The 18588-nt window shown below is 43.9% G+C and overlaps 1 protein-coding gene across 4 annotated transcripts in view; it reads left to right on the forward strand.

Annotated features, from left to right (window-relative positions):
• The window catches only part of INSR (insulin receptor), a 157292-nt gene that overhangs the window by 112353 nt on the left and 26351 nt on the right, over positions 1 to 18588 (forward strand). For 2 of the 4 annotated variants that reach the window (XM_020979849.2, XM_020979850.2), the window contains exons 7-11: positions 927 to 1053; positions 4069 to 4322; positions 5572 to 5739; positions 10786 to 10987; positions 16929 to 16964. In XM_020979849.2, coding sequence (XP_020835508.1) covers positions 927 to 1053; positions 4069 to 4322; positions 5572 to 5739; positions 10786 to 10987; positions 16929 to 16964 — 787 coding nt within the window. The remainder of the gene's footprint in view (positions 1 to 926; positions 1054 to 4068; positions 4323 to 5571; positions 5740 to 10785; positions 10988 to 16928; positions 16965 to 18588) is intronic. The other 2 variants (XM_020979851.2, XM_020979852.2) reach the window with 1 other exon arrangement.

Raw genomic sequence — 18588 nt, forward strand, 5'->3', positions numbered from 1 at the left:
AGCTGGGCCACCTGGGGCACTTAAGCCCTCTTGGCCTCCATTTCTTCATGTGTGAAATATGGGGTTCAGACTCAGTAACCTCTAAGGTCCCTTCTACCTCTAAACTGATGGTTCTAGGAATATGAACTAGAACAGTAGTAATAAATAGCTGGCATTTCTAGAATGCTTTAAAGTTTATCAAGTGCTTTACAAATATTATCTCAGTTTATCATCACAACAACCCAAGTGGTACATGCTGTTATTATCCCCATTTTATAGATGAGGAAACTGAGGAAGACAGCTTAAATGACTTGCCCAGAGTCATACAGCTAGTAAGTGTCTGAGGCCAAATTTGAATTCAGATTATCCTGACTCTAGGTCTGGTGCTGTATCCGCTGTGCCATCTAGCTGCCTAATTCATATTAAATTATTATTATGCTAATATTAATCATATTAATTTAATATTACTATTAACAGTAATAATAAACATCCCATCAAATATTAAAATAACAGTAATGATAATAAATATTCCATCAAATACAAGGTAGGAATAATAATAATAATAATAATAATTAATAATTGGTTAATTGGTTGGTGATTATTTCCATTTCTATAGTGTATTAAAAAAGTGATGGTTTATGCATAGCAAACACCTACTAAATGTTTGTTGTATTGAATTGGAAATCACCATCCCATGAAATAGGTAACAAAATTCTTATTATATTTATTTTGCTGGTGGGAAAACTGAGACTCCCAGGTAACTGACTACCCCGGGGTCATGAAGCTAGGCAACATTGGACCTAGGATTTGAGCTCAGGTGTCCTCACCCCACACTGTCTCCATGATTTCAGGGGGTCACCACTTTCCACAAACCCTGAGGGACAGGGCAGTTTCCAGAGCCCCCAGTTTTTTCTGCTAATACTCTTTTTGTACCTGTATTTCCCCAGGTGAAAATGAGCTACTCAGGTTTTCTTCCATCAGAACCTCTCATGACAAAATCTTGCTGAGATGGGAGCCTTATTGGCCTCCTGATTTCCGAGACCTCTTGGGATTCATGCTGTTCTACAAAGAAGCGTGAGTAGAAACATGGAGCTGGGAAACCATGAGGAAGCCAAGGGAAACAGTTGAAGGAGGCCTGCTATTCCCCTAACTCCCCGAGCTCGCTCTTCAAGTGACTGTTGTCTCAACTTATTCCCTAATTAAGTGTTTGAAAAATAGGAGAAAGACAAGTGTGTAGCCATCTGTTCTGTATTTGTTAATTAGTCTTCTGATCTTGGCTTTTTGGATTACAATGTGAATTCCTTTTCTTCCCATCGATTCATGTATATCCTCCCATATTACTCCAACTTCTTTGCATTCGTCATTTCTAAGAATGAAGCATGTATTAAGTGCTTACTGTGTACCAAGTTCTGTGCTAAGTTCTGGGGTGGTTGGTTGCTGTCCTTGGTTGTCGAAGAGGACAAAAATGACGTCACGGTGCTAGAGACAATTCTGGTGTGTCTGTCTGTGGCTGATCAGACTGATATGAGCTCACAATGTTCTACCACAGGGTGGGCACAAATAGTCCATGGCAACGTTTGGAGTGGATTCTCTAAATTTGAGCATCTCACATTTCTTTGGAGCTACTTCAATTCTGCTTTGCTCTTAGAGCACAGCACCTTCTCTGTGTGGGCATGCCATGCTGGCCAGTCCTGTGCCAGTGTCTCCTATGTTGCACAATCATTTCCAAAATTCTCAAGAGAGACCTTGAGAGTGTCCTTGTATCGTTTCTCCTTACTGCCATGTGAATGCTTGCCCTGTGTGAGTTCTTCATAAAATAGTCTTTTTGGCAAGCATACATTCGTATTTGGACAATGTGGCCAGTCCATTGGAGTTCTGGGGATAAAAATCCAAAAGCAGAGGCAGTCCCCACCCCCAGGCAACCCCCAATCTAATAAGGAGAGAGAGCATATAGAGGGAAGTGATGGCCGGGAAATTGGTATTTTGGTCCAGAAAGTTCCCAAGATGGTGAGTCGAGCCATAGTTGAATAGATGGTTGCACCTCTTCCAGAAACAAGGGGCAGAATGGATGTGATCATGGTTCTTGATTTGGAGGACAGGGTTGGGGACCCCTGGGGAACCCTGGTGTCATTTGGGGAAATGACCTGGTGTGGAATCTCGAGTCTCTGGTCTGGGTCGCAAGGTGTTTGTTGAACTTGTTGAAAAGACAGCTGAGGAATAAGGAGTGACGTGAAGCATGGCTGAGGCCAGAGAGGCAGTAGGGTCCTCGGGCAGAAGCTCCCGTGATGAAAGAGTTAAAATCTCCAGGACACAGAGGAACCTCTCTGGGTCAGGAGGCAGGGCGGCTAAGGCTGGCTGCGAGCTTTCTTCTGGTGCAGTAATGTGTACACAGCACGGTTGTTTCAGCCATTCCCCAATCAGTGGGCATCCGTCCACTTTGTTTCCACATTTTTGCCACCACAGAAAGTACTGCTATGAATATTGCTGTAAATATGGGACTTTTTTTTCCCCATCCTCCATTCCTTTTGGTTATTGACAAATTCTTACAGAAATCCAAATTGTTTTTCAAAGCAATTGGCTCATTTCACAGCTCCACCCACAGTGTGTTAGTGTGCCTATCTTTTCCCAGTCCTTCCAACACTGACTGTTTCCCAAATTCCCTTACAGTCTTGGAATTTAAACTCCATCATAGACTCTTGATTCAAAGATATGAAATCTTTGTGGGAGGAAGGGACCATGGGGATTTTGGAATCCCTCTTTAGTGCAAAAGTGAGCTGCTGGCTTCTTCCCTGTCTAGCAGTGGTTTATCTCAGGGATTCGAACGGTTTGGACGGACTGATGATGTTCAGTTGTTTCAGTCATGTCAGCACGTCCAGCTCTGTGACCTCATTGGGGTTTTCTTGGCAGAGACACTGGAGGGGTTTGCTGTTTCCTTCTCCAGCTCATTTGACAGTTGATGAAACTGAGGCAAACAAATTGACAGATCCAGGATCACACAGCTAGTAAGTGTCTGAGGCCAGATTTGAACTCAGGAAGATGACTCTTCCTGACTCAAGGCCTGGCTGTCTATCCACTGTGATACCTAGCTGCCCTAGTTCTAATGAATTAGGCCTTTTTGAGGAAGCAGCCTACCATAAGGTAAAGAGTGCTAGAGTTCCAGAGATTTGAATTCCAATCCTGACACTACCGAGATTTGATTTTCTCATCTGTAAAATGGAAATAATAATAACCGTGCTTTCTACCTCAATTACAATTTTGCTTTGTTTAAGAAAATTTTTTAAAATAATTTTGCTTCCCTGCCCAAGAGAATGACTTTTGTACAATACAGAACACAACAAAGTAAATAATAGGTCACTGAAATCCAAGATAAGTGGACAAGAGAGTAAGGGATCACCTAGTTAATGGGTAGAGTACTGGGCCTGGAGTCAAGAAGACCTGAATTCAAATCTAGCCTCAGACACTAGCTGTGTGACCCTGGATAAGTCACCTAACTTCATCAGCCTTTGTTTCTTCAACTATAAAATGGAAATAATAATAGCACCTACCTCCCAGGATTGTAATGAGGATAAAATGAAACAATTTGTAACACACTTGACAGACCTTCAATTGTTACATAAATGTTTATTATTAATTTGTTGCCCTCAACGAGTTCTAATCAATGAAGCCACATAAGCTGGCGGATGTAATTGCAAGATGGCAGATGTGATCTTTGCAAGATCATGCAGAAGGGGATGAGATGTTGCAGCACTGGAGAAGGGCAAATGTCCTATATTTTTTTAAAGGAAGAATTTGTAAACTAGAGGCCTATGAGTTTAACTTTGTTTGCATCTCGTCACCTGAAAGTTCTACATCCCTTGTATTTGCTTTATAGAAGGACTAGAGTAACTAGACTCTCATTTTCTGTTTAGAAACTTTTTCTATAGTATCGGACTTACCTGTTGCCCTAATTCTTCTAGAGTACCATAATACCGGAGGTCAAGCCAGGCCTTCTCCAGAGAATAAGCTCAGCCTGAACAAGTTGGGCAGCTGCCCCAGATTCTAGCCAGCATTCTATCGGGATAACCCTTTATTCTCTGTGTTCTACCCAAGGCCTTACCAGAATGTGACCGAGTTTGATGGCCAGGATGCCTGTGGGTCCAATAGCTGGACAGTGGTTGACGTTGAACCCCCAGTGAGGTCAAATGATCCCAAGACGCAGAATCAACACCCAGGGTGGTTGATGCGAAACCTGAAGCCGTGGACCCAGTACGCCATCTTTGTGAAGACCCTGGTGACCTTCTCTGATGAACGGAGAACCTATGGTGCCAAGAGTGAGATCATTTACGTCCAGACCAATGCCACTGGTGAGTTGTCATTTCGTGGACGTGAAAACCATTTAGGGGATTGTCTCGGGCCGGTCATCCAGCCCACAAAGGACAGGACCCCTAGGTAATGCACATATTTGCAACCAAGTCCAGTGCTTCCTCCCCTCCCCCGACCCTCACCCCCAATACTCAGTGCAATGAGGAAATTGTCTTGAGTTACTAACTGGCAAAGAAGAGTCTCTGTCAAAAAGGGAAAGATGTTCTCTGCGCTAAGCGCACTGGAATTTAGTCAGCTGAGGAAAGCTCGACTTCGCTGCAAACTTTTTTCCTGTTCGTAATGTTCCTGATTTGGGTCATTGATAAAGTTCTCAACCTAAGAATGTTCCTTTCTCTGGAATGATCTTTATCTCCATGTGGTTAAGATGGCATCATGCCATCTTATTTAAAATTCTGATGTTATGCTCTGATTCCCCAAGGAAGGGCTTCTTTGCAAATGATAACTGGGATGGTAAATTTCATCCCTTTTTAAAATAGATTTTTTGAATGCCTTTTGGTTTGGTGTCATAGGCATTTCTCAACAGCTTTCCTGCTCCACACCTAATAAGTCCTCCCTTGTAAAAAAGTAAAAATAAAAAAAGTCAGTTCAATAAAACCAACTCACCCAGTGACATTGTGTGCAATTCCTTACCATTATGCCCCACTCCTCTACTGAAGGTAGGGAAAGATACTTCCTAATGTCTTCTTTGAGGTGAAGATCGGTCATTATAATTACTCAGCATGCGGCTTTATTTGAGCAGTGTTTTTGTTTACATTATTGTAGTTATTCTGTTTATTGTTCTCTTGTTTCTGCTTACTGAATTCTTCATCAATTCATGTAAGTCTTCCCGTGCTTTTCTGAATTCTTCCTGTTTGTCATTTCTTATGGCACAATAGCATTCCATTCCATTTATATACTAGTTTGTTTAGTCTCTCCCCAGTAGGCACCCACCAGTTTATTGCTACCACAGATGTGCTGCTATAATTATTATGGTACACATGGGATATTTCTTTCTGTCTGTCTTCTACCATCTTGGAGTTTAGACCCAGTAGTAGGATCTCTAGGCCAAAAGTTATGACTGAATAGCTTAGTCATTTTTCCTCATCATCCCAAAATGATTTCCCAAATGATTGGATCTGTTCACAGCCCCACCAATAGTGTATTAGTATGCCTGTCTTCCAGCAGCCCCACCTACATTTGACTCTTCTGTCTTTTGTCATCTTTGCCAATTTGTTTTCTTCCTATTTGCAGTTCCTTCAGTCCCATTAGACCCAATATCCGTTTCCAATTCTTCATCCCAGATCATTTTAAAGTGGAAACCACCCTCTGAGCCAAATGGTAATATTACACACTACTTAGTGTACTGGGAGAAGCAAGCTGAGGACCTTGAGCTCTACGAACTTGATTACTGCCTTAAGGGTGAGTAGGTCAACACCTATATGTACATACCCATCCAGGCACACACATACCGCTCTCTTAGGTCTTTACATGTTTTACTGAAGGGTCATTATTCACAGAGTAAGAAGGGCAAAACCTTAGAGTTGGAATAATAATAACTAACAAATAGTACTTTAAGGTTTACAAAGTGTTTTATATACATATGCACACAGATAGTGAGGTAGGTGGGGGGGGGAGGAATAAGCATTTATGTGTGTGTGTGTATAGCTCACTATATGTCAAGCTAGTGTACGTAAAGCAAATGTATATAAATGAAAATGCTTTACAAATATTAACTCATTTAATCCTGTTATTGTCCTCATTTTACAAATGTGGAAACTGCGAGACCTAGAGAGATTCAGTGACTGACCCTGGGGTCAGGTGTCTGAGGCAGGATCTGAATTCTGTACTTCCTGCCTCTAAGGCCGGTACTTCATCCCCTCTGCCATGCTGCCTCTCAGGTCAGCTACTTCAGGCCCCTCATTTTACAGACGAGGAACCAGAGGTTCGTTGAAGTCAAGCGACTTGGCCAAAGTCATTCAGGTTTCAGAGACTCCTGTATTTGAACCCTGATCCTCTTACAGAAGCTGGCATGCTTCCTACTATACCCCACCACCATCAGAATCACAGATGCTTAAAATATGGAAAAGAGATTTTCAGTCTTGGTTCAGCCGAGTGGAATAAGTAGTTTGTAGCTGCTCTCACGATAAGTAGGTTAATGGCCTTATACTATATCACTAAAGAGTGACCTCTGCCATTGGTTCTCCCTGTGGACTGAATAGAAGAGCCTGCTAGCATCACTTGGGCCAATCTAAATGTTCCCCGTTCTGTGCTTGGCAAGATCAAGGCCACAGGAACTTGTCTTTACCCAAAAAATGCTGAATTGGATAGGCACTACATCTGGTCCCCAAGAGGGGTGCCCAAAGTATGCAAATCTCTCTGGTTCTTTTTCTAAAAAAGTATGGGTGGGGCAGCTAGGTGGGGCAGTAGATAGAACACTGGACCTGGAATCAGGAGGACCTGAGTTCAAATCCGGCCTCAGACACTTGACATTAACTGTGTGACCCTGGGCAAGTCACTTAGCCGCAAATGCCTCACCAAAAAAAAAAAAAAAGGACGTATAGGTGACCTGAGCTTACATTCAAGATCTGAGTTCAGGGTCTGCTATTTTACTAGAAATCACTATTGCCATGATAAACAGAGAGGAATCTGCTTATGCCCATTGTTAATATAGTTAATTAGTAAGCTAATGATTTTAAAATGCTTTACCCTTGTAAAATGCTGTATAAAGAACTGACTGTAGACTGAATCTTTTCCTAAAATGGGGGAATCTTGGACCTGGAAGGGATTTCCAAGATCACCTAGTCCAATCCTCATCTGAGGCATAAATCCCTCCAATATCATTCCTGAGAAGGGTCATCTGCCCTCTGCATAAAGCCCCAATAGAATGTAAGCTTTTTGAGGGTAGGGATTATCTTGTAAATGTTTGGACTGAATCAAAAGCCTCCAATGAAGAAGAACCTAACAAGGCAACCCATTCTGACTTCAGACGACTCTAATTTTTCCACTGTCAATTCAACAAGCATTTATTAAGCGTCTACTGTGTGTCAAAGGGGGGGGTGGGATCTCCTAGATCACCTAGCCTCGTCCCCTCATTTTACACATGAAACTAAAGTCCAAATAAGAAAGAAGAGATGGCCAGAGTCACCCAAGAAATAAGTGGCGGAGCCAGGATTTAAGTCAGTGTCTCTTAATTCTAAATACAATGATCTATGCCAGAATAGCCAGGTTCTGGTCAAGAATCTGACACATTATTACTTGGTTGATACACAAGATGAGTTTTATATATATTTTGCATATATCTGTATATATACAGACTGCCCTCTTATTAGAATGCAAGCTCCTTGAAGGCAGGGACAGTTTTTGCTTTTTCTTCCTATCCCCATTTCTTAGCCCATTGCCTGGCATACAGAAAGTGCTTCATAAATGTTTAGTGATTTATTGATGAGGAGTACAACTACAATAAGCATTCATTAAAGTGACATATATGTATGTTGAAATACAGTAAACATGCACTAAGAATTAGAATGTGAGCTCCTTGAAGACAGGGACCCACCTTTTAACTTAGTAGAGTGACCAGCATATAGGAAGTACTTAATAAAAGCTCGTTGATGGATTGACTGAGTACCTGCTGAAAGCTGTGAGAGATAGAGAGTTTATCCAAGCCCTAGTTCTTCATGGACCTCACTACATGTAGTAGGGTTAGAAACAAAAGCTAACGATGGCTGTAATATGCAATCTTACGTTGCTGCTTTTGGTAGTACAAAGTGGAAAGATCTGTTTGGCCAGGTTGGTGGGAGCGGGTTGTTCCCAGTTAGGAGAATCAGACAAGGCTTCATGGAGGAGGTGACCTATAACCTGGGCTTTCAACTCTAGGTAGGAATTTGGAGCTGAAGAGGAGAGGAGGGGCATTCCAGATACGAAAGGTCTCTCGTGTCCTTCAGTCCAAATTTGTCTCCCTATGACATTATCAGCCACTCCTGGTTCTGCCCTCCAGGGCCAGCTAGATCAATCTCCAGTCCCTCTTCCACATGACACCTTTGAGTTCCATGAAGACTGCTGTCAGGGCCCCCTCCCCCACCTGACAACTTCTCCAGCATGAGAGAAGCATCCCCACTTCCTCCATCTGTTCTGTTCTGTGGCATGATTTCAAGCCAATCAGTCTGTTGCCAGGCACCAAGCTGAGTAACGGGGATACGAAGAAAGGCAAAATCTTAAGGCCCTTCACTGTCCTGGTAGTTTAAAACTCTGTCTCCTCTTCCATTGTAGATAGCTATGGGAATGGTTATGTTGCCATTTAGACCCAACAGTACCTGAGTAAGAATCTCTTCTGGAGCATCCCTAAGTAATTGTCCAGCCTTTTCTTGATCTCTAATGACGAGGAACTCACTGCCTCCCACAGTGGCCCATTCCACCATGAGATTGCTTTAATTATCTAAGGAATAAGCATTTTTATAGCGGCTCCTATGTGCCAGGCACTGTGCTAAGCACTTTACAAATATTATCTCATTTGGTCCTCATGCCCTGTCAATTAAGTGCTATTATTATCCTCATTTTATAGTTGAGGAAACGGAGACAAACATAAGTGACTTGTCCAAGATCCCACAGTTAGTAAATATCTGAAGTAGGGTTTGAATTTTCCTCTTCCTGACGCCAGGCCCAGTGTTCTATCCACTAGGCCACCAGCTGCCTCAAACTAGCAGGGAACAAGCCTAATTTTGCCTCTGTGCCTTTTCCACCACTGCTCCTCATTCTGCTTGACCCAGAGGGCAAAACTTCTTTCTTTCACATGACAACCCTTCCAACATTCAAGTACTTGAAGACAGCTGCCTTGTCCCCCCTCAATTCTCTGCTCCAGATGAAACATCCCCTGTTCCTCCGACATTGTCTGATGGCCTGAGATTAATTGCAAAACAGAACATAACTGTATGCGGACTCACCTGTTCTTAATCTATTCTGGGATCTTCAGAAGGGAATGGGACAGCAAAACACGGGACAATGCTGTTGCAATCACAGACTAGTTATGTATGTTTTCCCAGGAGAAGGAAAATGCTAGATCATTGTAAGTGACAGAGGAAGACAAACATTTTGAGGAGAGTCCTTTACAGAGAGGGGCTCAAGGAATTGGTAGTATTAAAAAGAGCCCCTTCGGGCAGCGGATAGAGCACTGGCCCTGAAGTCAGGAGGACCTGAGTTCAATTCCGGCCTCACAGCAAACACTTGACACTTACTAGCTGTGTGACCCTGGGCAAGTCACTTAACCCCAATTGCCTAAAAAATTTTTTTTTTAAAAAGAGCCCTTTCTTGTCAGTTAGTGAATCCATCAACAGGCATTTATTAAGCATCTGGAATATGCCTGGGGGCAGTTAGGTGGAGAGAGTATGGGGCCTGGAGTCAGGAAGACTCATCTTGAGCTTAAATCTGGCCTCAGACATTTGCTAGCTCTGTGACCCTGGGCAAGTCACTTAACCTGATTGCTTCAAAAAAGGAAAGGGGGGAGGGAGGGAGGGAGAGAGAGAGAGAGAGAGAGAGAGAGAGAGAGAGAGAAGAGAGAGAGAAGAGAGAGAGAGAGAGAGAGGAGGGAGGGAGGGAGGGAGGGAGGGAGGGAGGGAGAGGGAGAGAGAGAACAAGAGGAAAAAAAGAACAAAAAAGAAAATTGTTCAGGCCTTTTAAAGGAGGGAGCATTTGAGTTTGAGTTCTCAGAAGAAGAGGTGAAGAGGGAGAAGGGAGACAAACAGCCTAGGTCAAGATGACAAGGCTTGGTCTGTCCCCTGCTATCAGGTCGGTGAGTGCTGAGGACGTTTTTGAAGGTGCAGCTCAATTCGCTAACACATATTAAGGCCATACTGTGGGCTCATCTTTGTGGATGCAAAGAGAAGAACTAATCAGTCTTTTCCTTCAGAGGGCTTACATTCTACAGGTGATTCGACACACACATAAATAAGTATATGCAAAATATGGTAATACAAAGTAATTTCCAGAGGAAAGAGAAAGCTTATAATTGGAGGGATTGGGGAAAGGTCTTTCATAGGCAGTGTCTCCTGAAAGGTGCAGATCTGGTGAGGGTAGGTAGCCTGACTCAGTGTGCTGGATTCTTTGGTGTCCATTCTTCAAGTCTGATCCCTTGACAGTGAAATTGGTATAGCTTACTGGAAAGAACCCAGGACTCAGTCACAGGGCTTGAGTTCAGATTCTATTTCCACTACTTACTTGCCTATGTGACCTTGGCCAAATCTGCTCTGCTCACTGGGCCTGCTCTGCTCCTTTATAGAGTGAGAGGATTGGATCATGAAGTGATCTCAAAGGAAGGTCCCTTCTAGTTCTAACCGCTGTGTTCTTGTGACCTGTCAGAAAGGGTTTCCACGAGTTAGTCTGATGCCTCTGAGTGTCTCCCTTGATTGACTGAGTCACTTTAGGTGAGCACCGTCCCATGCTGACTTTGTCTCTCTTGTCTGGGCTTCTCTGCAGGGTTAAAGTTGCCATCCAGGACCTGGTCCCCTCCTTTTGAGTCTGAAGATTCTCAGAAACACAACCAGAGCAACCATGAGGATCCCAATGGAGAGTGCTGCTCTTGCCCGAAGACTGACTCCCAGATCTTAAAGGAGCTGGAGGAGTCTTCCTTTAGGAAGATGTTTGAAAATTACCTTCACAACGAGGTTTTCATCCCCAGGTGAGACATGCCCTTGCCCTTTCGCACCTTTGTGGGGATTGATTTGGTTCTGAGCCCCAGGTGGGCCTGGAGAATGGTAGGGTGTAATTGAAGGGGCCTGTTGTGTGGAATCAGCAACTAAACAATGAGTTATCTTCTAATTAGCACCACAGAGGCCTATTCGCAATAATTGGATGATTAAATGGGGGAAGAATATGGAGGAGTGCATCTAATTCTGAGCGCCATGTTTTAGGAAGGCCATTGCCCAGCAAGAGAGGTCCAGAGGAGGGCAGCCATGATGGTGAAAGGCTTCAAGATCATGCCACATGCTGATGGGGTGAAGGAATTGGGGATGTATAACCTTGAAGGCAGTAGGGATGAAAAAGAGCACACTGGGAGAGGAGGTGGGGATGGGAAGGAACAGGAACGTGATAGTTGCCTTCAAGGGCCATCACCTGAAAGCGGCTCACGTGTGTTCTGCTCAGCGACAGAGGGTGGGACGAGGGGCAGTGGGTGGAAGGTGGAGAGACAGTTTAAATTTGGTGTGACTGTTCCTAAATATGAGAGGTGTCCAGTAGTGCTGCCCTGGGAGCTGGCGGGTTCCCCTTCCCTGGAGGTCTTCAAGAAAAAGCTAGGGGACCATTTGACAGGTATGTTGTAGAAATGATTTTGTTGAGGTACAGGCTCGACAAGATGGCCAATTCTGATGTAAGTGATTCTCTAAAAAAGACATTATTTTCTTCTCTTCCTCCAGTACCTCCCCAAAACAAACATTTATGAGAAAAAGTCTTTGGAAGAAAATTCCTTCTCTTCTCTCTTGCTGCCCCACCCCTAACACCTGGCCAACTTTCTAGTTCTTGTCGAGGTCATCAAGATTATCCATCTAAATTCTCAGTTGGATCCTTTCTGGGGTCAAGGAACTTTATCTTTCACTGCCATTCAGCGAGCATTTATTAAGCCCCTACTGTGTGATAAGCAATGAAGATATAGAAACAAAAATGAAACAGTCCCTACTCTAAGGTGCCTATATCCTCCCAGATGGGATCAAACCTAGAATTCTATTATGCCTTTACTTCCCCAAATTTCCTACTCTTCCTCTTCTTGAGAATATCTTTCAAGTGCAGAGATTCCTTGAAATGCATGCATTTGTCCTTTCTCATCCATCCCCTATTTCAGAACTGTTAGATGTGAGTCTGTGAAGACTTTTCCTCAACTACAGCATGGCTTGAATGTTATCTACAGGGAAAGGCTCCCTAGCCATTCCAACTCTGTCTCCTGGTTAAGTTACAGATAGAAGTGTCTGGTTGTGGTTGGCTATTTTTTTTAGTCATTTCTGGCCAGGCAAGTTCTTTAATTCAACAGCTGTTACAAGCAGGCCATTCTCTCTCTCAGCCTGGTGGGTCAGCTTGTTGGTATATCTTAAGGAAGTCGGCGTGGCCATGTATATTTCCTCCAAATAGCCTTGCCCTCTATGGCCCAATGCACCACCACCTGGTGCTAGAGTCATCCTGCACTTGATAACATTTTTCCCAGTATTCACCTGTGCCCAGTCCTAAGGACGCACAATCCCTTTGACTGGTTCTCTGAGGCTGCCAGACCCCTGTGCTAGGAAACTTGGCATCGCCCTTTAGTCAGAGCATTGAGTATAGGAAGCCAGCGCTTAGTGCTGAATCTGCTGTGTGTGTCCAGTGCTGTCCTTTGTAACACATTCCGGTCCATGGTTAGGGAGGCCTGGTAACCATATAACAGCATCTAGGAGAGCTCTTCCTCCTTGGCCTGCATCCAGAGATAGAGCAGGAGGGGCAGCTAAGGTGGCGAAGTGGATAGAGTGCCGGCCCTAAAGTCAGGAGTACCTGAGTTCAAATCTGGCCTCAGAGCAAACTCTTGACACTTACTAGCTGTGTGACCCTGGGCAAGTCATTTAACCCCAATTGCCTAAAAAATAAAAAAAAGCAAAAAACAGAGACAGAGCAGGAGGTGGGGCTGCTCTTCCCTGTCCATCTTCTACTACCCCTCTGAGTGATGATGGGAAGCTGTGATCCTTGCCTCTGTAGCCCATATGGACCATGTGGTTTATGGAGCTAACGTGACTAGGAACGTTTGTTTTGGCCGATCTTGATGTTTGAACTTGGGGAGTTCTGGCAGGAAAGAGGGAGCGGAATGTGCTGAGATGCTCTGGAAAGGGTGTTTTCCTTCCTCACCCCGTTTCCTGGTCTCTCTTTTCTTCATTCTACAGCCCTCCCTCACCCTGTTTCTTCTCTTTCCATCATCCTTTTCCTCTGACTTCCTGAAGAGACAGGACACCGTGTCATGCAAGGATCAGTTACATGAACTGGTGATGTTTAGCTGGACAAGAGGAGACGTCAGGGGAAGTGGTTGATGTCTCCTAGTGTTGCAAGGATTATTGTGTGGTGGAGTGGGCTGCTTTGGGAGCTTTCACTGGGGTCCTTCAAGCAGATGCCAGAGGAGCTCTTGCTGGGGGACCGTAGGAGATACTCTTGGTTAAGCCCTGAGATCTGAGATCCTTTGGAATGGGAACATCAGTAATCCTCCAGCAGTTTGCTGCTGTGCTGGCCCCTTTCAGCTTTTTGGACTATGCCCCTGCAGCTCTTATATGGGAACCCCAAAACACGCCATGGCAGTTTACGTGGGAGCGTGGGAGGGGGAGCTTTCCTTCTGTCAACAAACACAGTTCCTGTGGGTTCTCTCCCTGACCAGACTCTCTCAGCCTCCCCACAGATACCAGAAACCACTTTCTTCTTATAGAATCCAGCAGAGGCTTTGTGCCTGGACTACCCCCACCCCCTCTGCTCCTTTTCCTCCCTTCTGTCCTAAAGTTGCTGTTTTATTTTTCTCTCTGTCACATCATTGTGAGTCTTGGTTGCCTGAAGAGAGGTTTCCACATATGGATAAAAATGAGGCGAAGAAGAGATTTATTCTCTCCTGTTGAGGCATCCAGAGAGACATGGGATCTCAGAACATAGAGATAGAAGGGATTTGAGAAAACATCTGGTCCATCTCTCATTTTATAGAGGAGGAAATGGAGGCCCTAAGAAATTATGTGACTTGCCTACACAACAAGGAAATAGTAGTGCTGCGATTTGAACCCAGGTTCTCTTAATGATGAATCTTGCACCATTTCTAGTGCCCCAAGTGTAGTCCCCACGCTTGCTTTCTTGGAGCAGTGAGGCCAGCAAGGCTGTGCTTCATAATAGCAAGTAATGCCTATTAGAACTGACCAATTCTTTTTTTTTAATTATTATTATTATTAATTTTTTAAACATTTTTATTTAAAGTTTTGAGTTCCAAATTCTGTCCTTCTCTCCCCTCCTACTTCTCTAAGATGATAAGCAATCAAATGTAGGTTATACATTTGCAATTATGTAAAACATTTCCATATTAGTCATTTTGTACAAGAAGACTAGAAAGAAAAAAAATGAAAGAAAGAAAGTGAAAAATAGCATGCTTCGGTCTGTATTCAAACAATATCAGTTCTTTCTCTGGAGGTGGATAGTATGCTTCGTCATTAGTCCTTTGGGATTGTCTCAGATCATTGTATTGCTGAGAATAGCTAAGTCATTCATAGTTCTTCATCGAACAACGTTGCTGTTACTGTATACAATGTTCTTCTGGTTCCATTCACTTCACTTTGCATCAGTTCATGTAAGTCTTTCCAGGTTTTTCTGCAGTCATCCTGCTTATCATTTCTTATAACGCAGTAATATTCCATTGCAATCATATACCATAGCTTGTTTAGCCATTCCCCAATTGATGGGCATCCCTTCAATTTCCAATTCTTAGTCACCACAAAAAGAACTGCTATAAATATTTTTCTACAACTAGGTGCTTTTCCTTTTTTTTTTTTGATGTCTTGGAATATAGACCTAGCAGTGGTATTGCTGGATCAAAGGGTGTGCACAGTTTTATAGCCCTTTGGGCATAAGAACTGACCAATTCTTAAAGGAGTGGAAACCCTGAAAATATTTGTATCTGGAGGAAGCCCAAGTATCATTCCTTCAAATGTCAGCATCTTTAGTGTGTTTTCAGTAATCACAGATATAGAGAATTTTTCATATTTAAATTCATTTTGCTATCTTTTTGTTTTTCTATAACTTTCACTTCTCAATATATCCCTACTACTCACAGAGAGTCATCTTTTATAACAAAGAATTTTTAAAAAGAGAAATTTAATTTAGAAAACTAACCAACCAACTACATAAGTCTGACACCAAATGACATAAGGGCAATTTAAAGATGGCATGGTTTAGTGGTTCAAAGGCCTCCTGACTCTTAGAATTACTAGCTGTGTGACCTTATAGGGAGAGTTCTCCATGCAGAACAATTTAAAGATCTTTCACATGATCACATATATTGGCTTGTTTGTCTCGCTTGTATTTTCTCCCTTGTATTGTCTCTATGGGGTCTTGGAGGGGACCCCAGTAGAAGGTAGACACAGACACTGACTTGTTAAAAAGGCAAAACCCATTTTCAAACTTGGAGAAACTACCTACCAACTCAGGCTTTAGGCTGTTGGGGGTCTAAGCACATTTGAGGATCATCAGGTCAGAGGGCCTTAGGGACCTAATCCAGTTCCCTCATTTTGTAGTTAAGGAAGTTAAGGACCAAAGAAGGAAAGGCACAGAGGCAGTGAGTACTGGCAGAAATAGAATTAAAATGCAGGTGCTCTGTTTTGGGACTCCTGGGCCTTTTCTGCTATATTGCATTGATGACATCACTGACCAGTAGTAGGATCTGGAATCAGGAAGACCTGAATTTAAATCCAATTTCAGACACTTAACTAGCTGTGTGACCTTGGTCAAATCACTTAACTGCTTCTAGCCTCAGTTTCTTCACTTGTAAAGTGGAGATAATAGAAGCACCTACCTCCCCAGGTTGTTGTGAGGATAAAATGAGAAATTTGTAAAGCACTTGGTAAACCTTAAAGTACTGGGTAAATGCCACTTATGATTTTTGTTATTATTATTATTATTATTACCTTACTCACCTGCATTGTGGTAGTGGTTGAGGTCTTCCTAGATCAGCTTCTTCATTTTTTTCTTTTGAACTTAAGCATCAGAAAAAAAAGAGCATCTCCCTACATACAACTGAACACAATTTGCATTTCATACCACTTGGGTTTTTTTTAAGTCTATAATAAATTCCACACATTACTTTCAAAACTGCCCCCACTTACATCTGCTTCCTTCTGGGATGCCTTCTGTTCTCTTCTGTGCATCTAAAAAATATTCCAAAGCCCTCTCTTCTCTTATTTTTTGGGCATCAGCACTGCTAAAACCCCCCTCTTCTTCTCAAGCCTACCTCTCCAATTAAAAAACCAAGAGAAAGAAGAGGGAAAAAAAATAGTACTTGTAATAAACAAATATAGTCCAGCTAAGTGAATCAAGACCATGGCTGTGTCCCTAAATGGATGTCTCTAGCTGTACCCTGAGTCCATCTGACTTCTCAGTTACGAGATGAGTGATGTGCTTTGACATTTGTCTTCTGGAGACATGGTTGCTGGGGGGGTGGGGTGCAGAAGGGGGTTGTTTTTACCTAAGCTCGTCCCTGTGTTGCATCTTTGAGCCGTACCCCCTGTTGGGAACAGCGCATGAGCCTGGGGAGAACTTTCTGAGCTTCCTATGCGTGCATAACTGCCAGTAGGTGATGCTGGGTGAAGGGAGAACCTAGTGTAGTCAAAGGAGCCCCAGGCTTGAAATAAAATCCCTGCTTAGACGTGTTCTTGCTGTGTGATGCTGGACAAGTTGCTTTCCCTCTCTGAGTCTTAGCTTCTTCCTCCATAAAATGAAGGGTTTGGGTTGGAGGGTCTCCCAGGTTCCTTCCAGTTTCATATCCTGTAAGCTGTGGTCCCGATGAGCAAACTCTCCAGACTGGAATAAAAGCACGGGATATGTAACCGACAAAGTTCGATCTGCCTTCAACATGGTTGGTTTTGTTTCCACAGAAAAGCATCCTCAGGGAATGGCGCTGACGACTCTAGGTATGAAGTGAGCCTCTTGCCCTCCCTGTCTTGTCCTGCCCCGACCCTGCCCTGCTAGCCCTCGTTTGCTTTCTGGCCCGCAGGAGGCAGTGGATGGAGGGCGGGGAGGCCGATGGATGTCCGTGTTGCAGAACCTCTCTAGTGATTTGTTGTGGGTTTTAAATGTGCATTTGCATGTCCTGGCGCTGTCCTGCAGGGGAGCTTCCTAAACTAGCCAGGGCCCCCCTAACATTCGCTCCAAGGCATCTCCTGTGCGGCTTTCTCCTAATGACAACCCCGCATGAATGGCATCTGGGGTGGGGTAGGAGGGTGGGTGGGTGGGACGGAGGAACCAGCTTCACTAACACTTACAATGGATGTACCAAGCCATTACTGAACACCAGCTGTGGGCCCAGCGTGGTACTCGCCTTTTTTCAACAGCAATCAGTCAATCAATCAGGAAACATTATTGAGCACCTACTGTGTGCAAGGCACTGTGCTAAGCACTGGGCATACAAAAAGAGGCAAAAGACGGTTCTTGCCCTCGAGAAGCTTACAGTCTAACAAAGAGGACAACAAATATATACAAAGCAAGATATATGCAGGATAAATAGGAAATAACTAATAGAAGAAAGGCGCTGTAATTAGAGGAGTTGGGGGAAGGTTTCCTGTAGCAGATTTCAGTTGGGACTCAGAGGAAGCAAGGGAGGTCAGTAGTTAGAGTGGAGGAGGGGAAAGGCTTCTAGGCCTGGGGGACAGCCGGAGAAAAATGTCCAGAGCTGATCAGCTCCAAGAGAGGCTGGGTGAAGGTTCTGGCAAAACTCTTGCAGACTCCAGCTTTGGGGTATGTGCGTGTGGATTGGCTGGTTTAATTCTTTCAGCCACGACAAATGTTTGTGAAGCTACTCGCCCTGTGGTCAGCCACTGGGGGAAATGGAAGGTTTAGATAAGAGGTGGATGCGCCCTGTGGAGGCAGTGGGAGGGGTCAGGGCATAAACATGGATAACTGTAATACATCGTTTGATAAATGGCATGATAAGGGAGAGGTGGAAAACAGGACAACATTGGGGGAGAGAGTTGGGGAGGAGATTTCCAGGTCAAGAACGCTGGACTTTGGTCAGACGCAAAGCTCTCTTTTGCCCAGGAAGGCTGGCCCAGTTTAAAAGGGGAGAATGGGTATAGCTTTTTATTAGAAGGTAGCTGTTCATTCAGAACTGGCCTCTTCACTGTCATGAGGTGACTGCCGACAGAATACCCAGGCTATAAAAGTCATGGATTCTCTAAGCGGGGTGAGACTTCCCCTGAAGGAGACACCCCCTCCAAAGGGAATCCCAGGAGTTTCATTGAACCGAAGTGGAGTCATAGCTGGCACACTGGGACTTCTGGAAAAAAACCATCGTCTCTTTCTGCCTCAGTGGCAGGTAGCTTTATTGTTCATGACCCAGCAGTCATCACCTTTAGCTTAGTGTAGTTGATGGCTGGAGGCCTGCCTTCAAATCCTGCCTTTGAGGTTTCCTAGTGGTGTGTCCCTGGACAAATCCCCTCACCTTCTAGCGCTTCCCTGTATTATAGAAAAACTTACCTCCCTTGTGCTACTTGCTTCCCAAGATGGCGGGGAGAAACGCTCTTTGTAAGCTATGGATTA

Source organism: Phascolarctos cinereus, unplaced genomic scaffold (genome assembly GCF_003287225.1).
Source record: "Phascolarctos cinereus isolate Bilbo 61053 unplaced genomic scaffold, phaCin_HiC Scaffold_4;HRSCAF=312, whole genome shotgun sequence".
Lineage (NCBI taxonomy): Eukaryota > Metazoa > Chordata > Mammalia > Diprotodontia > Phascolarctidae > Phascolarctos > Phascolarctos cinereus.